Source organism: Mytilus trossulus, chromosome 4, assembly GCF_036588685.1.
Source record: "Mytilus trossulus isolate FHL-02 chromosome 4, PNRI_Mtr1.1.1.hap1, whole genome shotgun sequence".
Taxonomy (NCBI): domain Eukaryota; kingdom Metazoa; phylum Mollusca; class Bivalvia; order Mytilida; family Mytilidae; genus Mytilus; species Mytilus trossulus.
This window is the reverse complement of record NC_086376.1, coordinates 60,947,532-60,961,334: the sequence shown is the minus strand read 5'-3', so window position 1 is coordinate 60,961,334 and position 13,803 is coordinate 60,947,532. Positions and strand designations below refer to the sequence as shown.

Here is a 13,803-nt window from a genome sequence, read left to right as displayed (position 1 = left end):
CTGTTGATGTAAATACTGGAGTTATCTCCCCCTCCTTGTTTGTTCCGCATCAGCTGTTCTTATTCAGTTTTGCTATTAAAGTAAACGGACTAACTTATATAATAAAAATAAGAGAGAATGTAATATAATGTATTGTCAATTATTGTTACTTTCAAATCTGACAGACTGTCGCAATGATTACAAAATTATCTTACAAGTTCATGCTGTTTTTTTTTTTTAAAAACCAAGGATTTGTTTTATTAGTAAGATTTGTTGAAAATAAGCCCAGTCTCTGCATTTTTAAAAATACTAAAACTAATACTAATTAATTTACGAGTCTCCTAATCTTAGAGCTCAAAACTATGTCAAGCATATAAATCAAATTACAGATACATAATATATTTACACGGATGTAAAGTTATTAAGGTGGTACCTAACACTTTCACTAAAATTAATTTGGCTCGTTTAATTTTCATAAAATTTTGTCAAAGTATTTACTTTGATTCTTTAATAAAAATATTAAAAGAATCAAAAAATTTGAACCAACCGTTTTGTCAGAAAAATTACACTGGTTATATAGCAGTTTGACAAACACCAATTTTGATCATTGAGAAGCTTAATATTCCCTTTACAACAAAACGTTATTAAAACGTTTAGCTGATTTAACAGAGTTATCTCCCTGTAGTGTTAGGTACCACCTTTAAAAATATTCCTGAGACTACTATAACACATGTGTTATAGTAGTCTCAGAATATTCAAAATAAAAATGGAAAAGGTGAAAGGAGTGGGGGGCGGGGAATATTCCGAGTTAAACACTAAAAGAACATTAGAGGGACTTTTAAGTTAAATGAAAAAATAACTGAAAAAGAACAACTTATTTTTGATCGTTTACCCTCGGCTTCATTTATTTTTCTCCCTCGTTGTTACTAGATATATACAATTAGTGACTGTGAGAGAAATTCAGTAACTAAAATAATTGTATGAAAACTGTAAATGGGTCTCTCGTGCACGTTTACGAAACCCGTCTCCATAGTTTGGCCATACTCAAGTTTTATATAATGTTAACTATCCAATTATTAATTGAAACAGGTACACAAAAAAGTGAAAACATTAAATGATTACTACATGCAAAGATACAAACACGACTTTATCTATATGCAAACAAAAATAAACCGTCAATAGGATATATTCCATGACAATAAGTAAAAGAAAACCGGCGAAATGGATTCAAGGCAATAGCGACCACAGTTTTTTTGTTTCTCAAATATCATAAGATTATTAATCAAAATTACAAAATCAACACCAGAACTGAAATGCTATGATAAAGAAAACTACGTTGCATTTAGTAAATAATTGAAAGAGAAGCGCTGAGAAGTGCTCTGACTAGTCCATTACATTTTTTTTCGTGAAGACCGTTTTCAGGTTAAAAACAAAAAAAATAAATAACAAGAAGACTGAAAGAAAAGAAAAAAATCAACCAATATGAATTAAAGAAAAAAAGAATAGCGGGATTTGATCTAAGCTAGCATTATCAAACATCAGTTTCAAATGAGGATCAAGATTATGAAAATAGGGGGGGGGGCATACTTCCCTCCAACTATCTATACGGCAATAATAAAACATGCAATCTTCTTGTTATTATGCATACTTCCCTCCAACTATCTATACGGCAATAATAAAACATGCATTCTTCTTGTTATTATGCATACTTCCCTCCAACTATCTATACGGCAATAATAAAACATGCAATCTTCTTGTTTTTATGCATACTTCCCTCCAACTATCTATACGGCAAAACAAATAAATGACAGCAACAGTACCAAGACAACATGATTAAAATAATTTCAAAGTAAAGGGTTAAAGGATTTTCCAACACTTGAGATTTACTTTTAGAGAGCAGAGAGCCGATACTGTCCTTGCACAAGGTGTATGATTCAACGTCACATTCCGGTTTGATAAAGCTGTATTTTTTACACACCGCACAGACAAGCAGATTTATAACCTTTCTAAGTGTGCTATCTAGTGTCTGTCGGGAGGGAAAGTAATTCGACAATTTGCAATACGCTTACAGTATAGTTACAGCCGATTGCATTGAGTGTGTAGCTAATATATTATCAGGTTGGATATAAACCACACTCCTTTAAGAGTAGTATAGTCCCGACAGATAACCAATAAATCTGTCTGTAAGACTAGGCTACTTCGAAGGGAGGATAGTATACCTTGCCTGATCATTATACTTCACGGTTCAGATGATACCTTTCGATACACACTCAATACAATGGCCTGTAAATATAAACAAAAAGGTGAAAAAAATAAAAGAAAAAATCAGTTGACTGGTTAATGTTTAAAACAAATGAAGAAACAACATAAACAGTCAGCAACCAATGTCAACTACTGAATTATATGCTTTTGATGTGGACAGACGGTGGACGGTCGGACACACAAGGAATGTGACGGGGATAAACATGTTAGTGAGAGCTCAATCCTATCCTAACCTGGGGTAGTGATGTATTAGAACAATTTAATAACAAACTATACTAGTACTAAATTTAGACTCGTCACTGAGATTTAGTTGCTTTCATTGACACTGATAGTATTGCCTATTATTGTTATGCTTGTGTTTTTGTTAACTTTTATAACAATGCGTGAAAGCTGGGAACAGTATATCTATATAAAAGGAAAATGTGGTTTGATTGCAAATGAGACAACTCTCCACAAGACACCAAAATGACACACAAATTAACAACTTTAGGTCACCGTACGGCCTTCAACAATGAGCAAAGCCCATACAGCATAGTTATCTTTGTCAATATATATGTTCCAGGTATAAGATACTGTTTTTATTGTACGTTCTATATGCATTTTTTGTTAGGTGGAGATTTATATCTAGCGGGGATGGAGGTGGTTGAGATAAAAATAAAACAGTTTTATTCAGTCCAAGTCGTCAGGAATATCTCGTTGTCTTGTAATATTATCTGACTATTTCTTTTTTCTTTTTAACATTGAGGAAATATTAAGTGCACACCTTTAATAGTCTCTGTTAGATTTGTTTACATTTTTTATAAACTTTTAATATTTAATAGTCAATGAATTTAATAGTTTTTTTAGCTATGGGCTCCTGATGATGAATCCTTTTACTCAAACGTTATCTATCATAGAAAAAAAAACTATCATTGTTGTCTATCTTTATACATACTTTAAAGGACGTGTAGCTATTTCCATAAATGAATCTCCTTATATTTGTCAAGATCAACATCTTGTTTCTTAGTTCGGTTAGCTACATGTATATCCAAGTAAGAATAAACATTCGTATAAAAGTAAACACGAGTTTGCAGTGGATATCAGAGGATACATAAAACAGATTTAGACCAAAAACACAATAGTCAGAGCAGAATATAATAAGACTAAAAACCACTAAAAAATCACTGGGATTCATGATGATTGATTCTTATTTGATGATATTTCTTAGAGTGCTGTACTCTAAGAAACATCATCTTGGTGTTGACTATAAAACTAGCTGTCAGTAACTGCATGTACTCTCAGATATGTGTTTAGTAAAATTAGTCGAAATTATATGAGAAATATGTCAAAAAGACCCGACTCGACCAAAGAGCAGATACAACCGAAGGCCACAACGCCGCTGTCGTTAACACAGCGAGAAAACCCCGCACCAGGAGGCGGGCTTAAGTTGGACCCTGAACCGACAAAATATGTAATGGTTTAATATTGAAAATGGACGTATACTAAACTCCGAAACATACAAATGAACCAATATTTTATTTAGAATATAAGACCAACAAAGGGCAGAGGATCCTGACTTGAGACAGCGCAAATATGCGACGGGGTTAACCGTGCTTTGTTAGATATAAACCCTCCCTTTTACTTCTAGCCAATCAGGGGCGGATCCAGGATTTTCAGTTAGGGGGGGCGCAAATCTTTTTGTTCGCCGAGCGGAGCGAGGAGAAAAATTTTTGGCGGTTTTTTTTAGGTAAAATTATAGAAATATTCTTCTAAAGGGGTGAAATGTAGATAGCTCGAACTGTTGTGTGTTAAAATTAGCGAGGAATTCAAGTTTCAAGCTCGAACCGCCTTAATCCACACCTGACAACAATCTACAGATAGACGGGTGGACAGACGGACGCAAAGTGAGACGAGGCAGATCACAATTGCTCACCTAACCAATATATTTTTCAAACAAAAAGTTGTACTTTTACCAGCGATTTTTAATTGTCTTTTCATACTATCTGTTTTTTTTATTTTTTTATTTTCGGAGGTCGTGCCAGAGACAACTAAAATCAGAATGAGATGCAGTTACGCCGAGTTATTTTTATTTACTTGGGATCCCAAGCATACAGTAATACGGTACAGAATTCGGCTAAATATTTAGGTTGCAAGTGAGAAATAAATATAGACACAGAGATACAAATTAATAAACTAACCTTTCGCTCAAAACAGTATTTCTATCTTTCATTACGTATATTATAAAAGAATCTCACCTGCCGACTTTTCTGGACCGTGTCATGATGAAATTGTGAAAGTGAGTTTGGGTGGTTTTGGAACTTCGATTATCAAACAAATTGATTATAAAAACCGCAAACACAATGTTATAGTTGTTTTTACTTTAACTGCTAAAAACCTATTATATTTGTGATCAAACGCAGCTCAGCGTTTGACACATTCCTTTGAAATTATTTATCTATAGAACTTTAATAAAGCGTATGTCAGTTGATTAGTATTCACGTTGATTCTGTGAAACTGACTGTTTTATATACTTTGAATGTTAAAAAAGATTGAATGGTCTCTTTTGATACTTAAATATGTTGAAGTCAACCCATGCTTTGCAAATTTTAGGGGGGGCGCACGCCCGCCACGCCCCCGCCTAAATCCGCCCCTGCCAATGTATAATAAACAAGTCCATATGACGAGTAAAGCCTTTTTTCAAATGATTTTTATAATTCGTTTTTATGTTGTACTGTAACACCACTGTCCCAGGTTAGGGGAGGGTTGGGATCCCGTTAACATGTTTAACCCCGTCACATTCTATATGTCTGTGCTTGACCCGTCAGGAGCGCCTGTAATTCAGTGCAGTGGCGGATCCAGAGGGGGTCCGGTCCGGGGGTTGAAACCCCCTTTTTTGGATGATCAATGCATTTGAATTGGGACACATGGTTGGAACCCCCTTTTATTCTTGGTTGACCCGCTTTAAAAAGCATGTATCCCCACAGCAATGGTTGTCGTTTGTTGATGTGTTACAAATTTGTTTTTCATTCATTTTTTGTACATATATTAGACCTTCAGTTTTCTCGTTTGAATTGTTTTACATTAGTCAATTCACGACTAATCAAATGAAAAAAAAAGACTGTAAAAATCCTGTAAAAACCCTGTAAGTGCTTCAAAGTTAAAAACTTACGTTATGCTGTAATAGGAAAATATCCACGAATCAAAAATTTCTTCCGCTACTCCACTTGATGGAAAAAAGGAGACTGATCGAGAAATTATTATTGAGGGACTCGTTCTAGTATAGAATAAAACTAAATAATGGAGAATAAAAACCAATATGTTTCCTGCAGACCAAACATTGTGTTTGTAAATAATCTGCTTATATACTTTTGAAGGCCGTACTTTAACCTATAATGGTTTAATTTTTAAATTGTTATTTGGATGGAGAGTTGTCTCATTGGCACTCACACCACATCTTCCTATATCTATTTTGCAAAACTAAAGGTATTTAGGTATATTTGTTTTAGAGACAATGATACAGTGTCCAAGTTGCCAACTAAAAAAAAATGTTTCACTTAGGGGTAATTAAAAAAATGTTTGTTGAAAATAAAGCTAGATAATCATCTTCAAATTGCAATTTATGGAATTTTTATTTTAGTAAAAATATTTACAATATATATATAATACATGTTTAGCACTTTCAGCTTTAGACTATCTATAAATAAACCGAAAAGGAAAGTAGGTCAGACATTGTTAATTATAGATGCAATTATATTTTAAGTGCATGTCTGTTGACTCTCTTGACCAATCTATTTCTATATCTCGATTTATCATAAACAAAGCAGCAGAAAGATAGCTAATATAAACATTCGATAAATATAAAAAATATCACATTTATATATCAAGGCAAGATGGCGTAAATTCAGTATGCTAATGATGTCCTAATAAGTTTCCTTTATTTTGAATGATTTTACCATAATTCTGTTACTTTTTGCAGATTTTCTAGAAAGTAAACAATGCATAAATAACTTGATATATTTTAAATTATATGACAATTAAGGAATATTCGATAACTGCATAAATTATTGTCGTACGAGAAGACAAAGAAGGCTATGGTGTGCTTTGGGTACCCTTCTGAAATGTGATTTTAAAGAATAACTACGATATATTTTGTATATCAAAGACTTGATCCCTTCTACTCAAGCTTTCTTTTATGTTATATATTCAATATTACAACTGAAATGGCGAGTATTTATCCAGAAACAGCCTTTTTCAACAAAACTGGCAGGGTCATTGATAAGTGGCCTCTTCTTATAATATAAACCACAATAAATGTGCTAGAATTCAAAATTAATTTTAAGTAGCACGGAACTTCTAAGACATTGATGATACGCACAGTTTCAACTTCAGGCGATTTTACCTCACAGTGGATGCCAGAAACAACATTTTTATTATGAGTGGAAACACATCGCCATTTTAAATCCAATAACGACAATACACACGCACTTGCTTCCTTGTTGGTGCTTTCTCCGCGGTCCGCGTTTATAATATAAATAAACTGTCAATATCTACTTTCTGTTTCTCTTATTATTTGTAAGGCAAAGACAACGAACATTGTTAATATGTCTGAGGACGCAGTGGCAGAAACGGTGGTAGATGAACCAAAGTCTGATGAGGATGCAAAACCTGAAAAGAAAGCTAGTGTTAAATCGCTTAAAAAGAAAACAACACCAACAGCAAGCAAGAAAAAGAAGAAGTCAAAACAAGCACCATCTGACCATCCACACTACAGAGACATGATAAAGGATGCGCTTACAAGTCTTAAGGAGAGAGGTGGAAGTTCGAGACAGGCAATTCTTAAATACATCATAGGAAATTATAAAATTAGTGTAGAAGAAAAAACTGCAAATAACCATTTAAAAATGGCTTTAAGAGCAGGAGTGAAAAATGGAACTTTGACTCAAAGCAAAGGACAGGGCGCTTCTGGTTCGTTTAGGCTGGGAGAAGAAAAAGCAAAGAAATCCCACAAGAAGAAGGAAGCTGTTTCGACTCCTACAAAGAAGGCTAAAAAACCCGCATCACCAAAGAAGGCTAAAAAGCCAACACCTGCGAAGAAGACCAAGAAATCTAAACCAGCAAAAAAGGCAAAATCTCCAAAGAAAAAAGCTTCAAAGAAAGGCAAGGCAAAAGTAGTGAAGGCTGCTGCAGAAACACCTCCAGCTGAAAAAACGGAGTGAACAATAACAACATTATTTAGTGTTCCTAAGTATTGTAATTATCTGTGTCGTAGCAGGTCACTGTAATCTTGCTAAGCTAAAGGAAGGGCTATGAACAGTTTAATGCACAAAATGAATGCTATTCTAAATGGAAAACATTGTGACATTAGGATTACAAAACAGTATTCGTATTTGTGGTAATTTGTAGTATGCAATCAATTAAATTGATTTTATTTTTTATATTTACGTTGTTTTTTTTTTTTATTATGTAACGGGTAATGACTTCAATTTAAAATATTTATTCAGTAAACATGGTAAAGTTATCCAAAATATGTTCAGAAGTATATTGTTTCTGTGTTGAATATGGTTGCTGATTTTTAAAAGCTTTGTTATGTTTAAGAGTATATCATTATTTTCTCCAAAAGCTGGAAAGAATAAGGTGATATACACACATTAATCTATGGTTATGATGCCGCTGTCGGCCCTTTCCGTTTGGGGAATAGAGAGTGTATGCCCTCTAGATTAGAATAATTAACATAATTCGTGCGCAATCTTGTCAACTAGCTACGCTCGACAACATTTCTTTGTCAGCATTTACGCCACCGTTATGAAATCTGGGTCCGTCCCAGAATCGCAAGATGGTTTTTGCTGTCATCTTTGTCTTCCAAATTGCTTGATATCTTCTTATAGGGACATTCTTCCTACTTCTTTATTTTTTGTTCTTAACATTATAATATTAATGTATTCACATTGAACAGTAATCGTAGACAAGGTAGTCCAAATATACTAATGCTATGGTAACTGATGAAAATCGGCCTCTGGCACAGACCGTCCATGTTTTAATATAGTTGCGTTCCTCTTTATGTTATGATCGCTTAGTCCAAATATTTATGACGCAAAAAAAAAAAGCCATTCAAGACGGCATAATTATTTGGACTATAGTTCTCGCTTGAAACATCTGTATTCACTTTAAACGATTCGACTCCACCGGAATCTCAGAAGATTAAAAAATAAACGGACAAAACATTTATACACACGAATTGATTAAATGCCACCTCCCTCTTGTCCAAACAACAAGAAAACACAAATGAAATTGAGAATGGAAACGGTGACTGTATCGTATAGACAACAACGACTACAGATTGGTAATCAAACATTGAATAGTGTGCAGGATGGTTGACGTATGTAAGACCAATTAACATATCAACAGCCATATGTTCAGTTTTTAATCTGAAATAAACATCTGCCGGACAATGTGTCGCTGCCTTTATCTTCCAAGATGACCAAGCTATTTGTATACGACCGAAACCGAACACGCCTCCGTCGTCCGACTGAGACATTTGGTTTCCAGACAATAACTCGAGTACCGGTGTATTGATCTGTATGAAAATGTACCACAAAAAATAATGTTGGGATTGATTTTGGGTGTCAATTTTTAAATCGTTTGGGAATAAGGGGCTTAACACAAGCAAACTTCTTATTCCGGACAATATAACTTGAGTCATGATATGTAAAATTGAAAATGGGAAATATGTCAAAGAGACAACACTGAACACGACCAAAGAGCAAACAACAGCCGAAGAAACGCAGCGAGAAAAAATCTTGCACCTGGAGGTTGTCTTCAGCTGGAACATTAATAAAATTGTGTACTAGTTCAGTGAAAATGGACGTCGTATTTAACTCTAAAACATACAAATGAACAAAAAATTATAAATATCCAAGACTAACAAAGGTCAGAGGCTCATGACTTGGGACAGGTGCAACAATGTAGCGCGGTTAAACATGTATTCGAGATCTCAACCTCCTACCCTGTACCTCCAGCCAATGTAGAATAAAGAAACATACACATAGCAATACGCACAGGAAACCTCAGTTTAAAAGTAGTTCGAGTCCGAATAAGTAACAAAAGAAACTTAGCAAAATGACAATGATACATACATTAAGAAAGGACTACTAGCAGTTACTGACGTGCCAACTCCAGACCTTATTTAGCCTGATTGAAAGATAATTATGTCTTCATCAAATGTAAATCAAGTAACTACAATCCCTTCCGTTAGGTTTATTATTAGACCATCAAAACATATATACGAGAGGAACATAACCCGTAGCATGCCAACAACTGGATTTTAAAATAAATGTGTTTATTTCCGATGCAAAGACCCTATGAGTGAATCAATATTAATACCAAAATATGCAATCCTTAATGACCTGACAATAGTATCGTAACTATATCCTTAAGGAGAAATAAAATTCTTGACTATACAACCCATCTGTATATCAGAAGGTTAATAGTTATACTTTACCATATCTGCAAATGACTGGAATGAGTACAGTCTTGAAGGGAAGAAGACCAGAGTTTCTTTTAATCTATTTTCCTTTCAATCAAATAGACCCTTTGAATTGAATCAAAAGAGCTAATTAAACTGGTGCTATAATTAGTTTTGAACTTGCAGCGAAATTTGAGACGTTTCTCTGTGGTTAAGACCACTATTTAAACTTTGAGATGTAGAAAATGCTATAATATTGTAGCTTTGGTCTTTTGGCAGCAGTCCTTTTGCGCCAATTAATTCTTTTCAGGGGTATCATTTGCGCCAAACTTTGTTTTCCAATTGTATCAATTGCGCCAATATTCGGAACTCATTTGCGCCAATTTACCTGTACACATATCTATCATAAATATCAATAATTATAAATAATATTTATTCTTATTTTTGGCTTAAAAAGTATCATATGTTCGGATATATTTTACCATAAAGATAAGCATCTGGAGAGGAATGACTTTAAATGCATTAGACAGTCAATGTACAGAGAGAGAATAAAACTTAGAATCATATTCAAAACAGTGTGGTCCTGTCCATTGATTGACGACCTAAATTGTCCCATTGACTGGGACAGATTAGGTGAACGTTTGTCCGTAACAATCACTGCTCACTATGTACTTGTTAAAGACACTGAATCTGTGGGGTCACCAAAGGTTCTCAACACCTAAATAAAGCAATTCGAAAAACGAATCCGGAATAATACGATCTGTTGATTTATATTAATAATATAAATCAAAACATAAAGGTTATTCCTGAATAATTTTTCGAATAATTTTATTATTAAAGGCGTTAAGAACCTTTGGTGACCCCACAGTTTAAATTCTATAACAAGTAAAAAGTGAGCAATGGTCGTTACAGACAACCGTTCACCTAATCTGTCCCAGTCAATGGGATAATTTAGGTCGTCAATCAATGGCCAGGACCACACTGTTTTGAATATGATTCTATTGCTTTGCTGAATATTTAATAAAGATATAGATATAGGAAGATGTGGTGTGAGTGCCAATGAGACAACTCTCCATCCAAATAACAATTTAAAAAGTAAACCAATTTAAAAAGTAAACCATTATAGGTTAAAGTACGGCCTTCAACACGGAGCCTTGGCTCACACCGAACAACAAGCTATAAAGGGCCTCAAAATTACTAGTGTAAAACCATTCAAACGGGAAAACCAACAGTCTAATCTATATAAACAAAACGAGAAACGAGAAACACGTATATATTACATAAACAAACGACAACTACTGTACATCAGATTCCAATATGCCCATATAGAAGAAACTAGACGAAGCTTTTGCTGATAATGTTTTAGCCACATAAGATGATGACACAGTGCTTTGCTCCCACCATGTGTATGGGCTTTATTATTATTATGAATTATTATGAACTGTTTTATGCATTTCATCCTTCAATGTAACTTTTTGTTTTTGTTTTGGACAATAAAGTGAAGTTACAAGCTACTACATACAATAAACTGGAAAGTACCCATGCAGCAGCAGTAAGAAATAAGAAATGTTTCAAAAAAGGAAAAGGAAACATTTGCCGTGTAACAATGTCAAAACAAAGAGGTAGGGAAGTCATTTTTCTTCTAATTGGCGCAATCATATGTTTTATTTTTCGCGCAAATGATACCATGTAATTTTAAAACATGTGGCGCAAACGTAGCATTGGAGAAAAAAGTGGTGGCGCAAAAGGACACATTTTTGGTGCAAACGGATCTCCCCCGGTCTCTTTGTGTGTCCACTTGGAGATCTTTAATGAATTTTTTTTTAGTTCAAAGATGTTTGAAATGAAACAAGTTCCAACATGGCTACTGTTTTGCAAATATGACACCAAAGGATACAGTACAACCATTATTGCATAAATTTAATATGCTTCTTTATTTTCATTAATACATCATTTAAAAGGAACTCAATATTCTTTAATAGGAGGCTGAATAACTCAACTGGCAGACTTTCTCGTTTATTTCCTCTATCAAAGATTCCTTCTGATAGCCATGTTTTTCATCTGCCATCAAATAAGAGACATAGGTAGAGGAGTTTTCCTTCACCAAGTTTGCTTTAATAGGCCAAGAAGTTGAAAACGGGATTTTCTGGTTGATTAACTTTTTATGATGGTTTTATACTGAGCAGTTTTGTCACAAGTTTACTGAATTTATTATTTTATTGGAAAAGTAGATATCATTAAATAAAACCAAGGGTGATGACCTTGACCTTTGACATAGGAAGTCATACATACATTTGACAAACCCTCTGGTGTTGGTTAATGTACATGTCAAGTATAAACTTTGAAATCATAACGGTTCTCAAGAAAAAGAGAAGACACAATTTATTATAGGTCATGGGGTAGTCAATCAAAACCTTTTTTTACCTTGACCTAGAAAGTTGTACACACATTATGACACACCCTCTGGTGTTGGTAAATATGCATATCAAGTTTAAACTTTGAAATCATAACGGTTCTCAAGATATAAAGTGGACACGATCTTTATCATAGGACATGAGGTTGTCAACTGAAACCAAAGTTTTTGAACTTGACCTTTGACCTAAGAAGTTGTACACACATTATGAGACACCTTCTGGTGTTGTTTATTATACATGTAAATGTCATGAATAAACTTTGTCTTTACATGCTTTATAATAATAACAGTTTTCAAGATATAAAGTGGACACCATCTTTATCATAGGACATGAGGTTGTCAACTGAAACCAAAGTTTTTGACCTTGACCTTTGACCTAAGGTGTTCATTCATTATGACACACCTTCTGGTGTTGTTTATTATACATGTCAAGTATGAACTTTGTCTTTGAAATCATAACAGTTTCCAAGATATAAGGTGGACAAATCTTTATCATAGGACATGAGGTTGTCAACTGAAACCAAAAGTTTTTGACCTTGACCTTTGACCTAAGAAGTTGAACATACATTATGACACACCTTATGGTGTTGTTTAATATACTTGTCAAGTATAATCTTTGAAATTATGATAGTTCTCAAGATATAAAGTAGACATGATCTTTACCATAGGACATGAGGTTGTCAACTGAAACAGTTTTTAACCTTGGAAGTTATACAAACATTATGGCACCTTCTGGTATTTGTTTATATACATGTCAAGTATAAAGTTAAGGAATTATTTTGATTCTTATAGGACAAATGCAGTATTTGTATAGGTCGAAGCGTAAGAAAATACCGTAAAAATGTTTGGCTTTTTCCCCGTTTCCTCCCCGAGGAGTCTGTGCATTACATTGCATATTAGACAAGTTTAAAAACCATGAGCAGGGTAAATATATGTTGTTTTATAAAAATATATAATAAAAGTTTATGCTAGCTGCTTAAATGTATACATTTTAAAGGATAACGATGGAAATAACGTTTATATACACAGAAAGTTCGTGCGCATTTGTCAAACATATTTTTTATGCTCATTAGAACACGGCTTTGTTTACAAAGCGTAATAAGGACGTCATATTAGAATATGAAATTATAACGGTTCTCTAGATATAGATTGGACACAATCTGTTATGGAAAGACAGATAGAGGGAAAGAAGGACAAACTGTACACTACAGGGCAACATCTGATGGATAGCTGATTTTATCGTCCAGTGGCAAATTAAATGTATTATCTGGACTAGAAAATCGATATGAATATAAACAGTGCTAGACTGACACTGAACATTTTTACTAACTAGTTCACAAGAAGACATCATCCTACTAGGACATATTATTGTGATTCCTACACTCCTGACTGCATTCATATGATGAAGCAGCACAAAGATATATCCAAGTCTTTGCTTTGACTCTACAGGTACTCATTAGCATTAGCTCAAACATTCAAGGAATATATGCTATCACAAGACCACTGAAGCTTCAAAAAAGCAGTATACAGCAATCTCAGCACACTGGAATTAATGTGTGATATGTGAATATTAAACCTGTTGTATATCAAAATCTTGTATTGTCAGAATCACCAACCCTGTTGTCAGGACTTCTGCGTGACATGAAATATCATTGATATAGTCATAATTATAAATTAACTGTTTACAAAACTTTTGCATTTTTTTTAA

At 33.9% G+C, this 13,803-nt stretch overlaps 1 protein-coding gene across 1 annotated transcript; it reads left to right on the top strand.

The window, feature by feature from the left end:
* The first annotated feature begins 6,767 nt into the window (after nt 1-6,767).
* LOC134715679 (histone H1-delta-like) lies at nt 6,768-7,655 on the top strand. The gene has a single exon (XM_063578018.1). It carries the CDS (start codon nt 6,822-6,824, stop codon nt 7,434-7,436), a length of 615 nt encoding a protein of 204 aa, XP_063434088.1. The 5' UTR covers nt 6,768-6,821; the 3' UTR covers nt 7,437-7,655.
* The last annotated feature ends 6,148 nt before the right edge of the window (nt 7,656-13,803 follow it).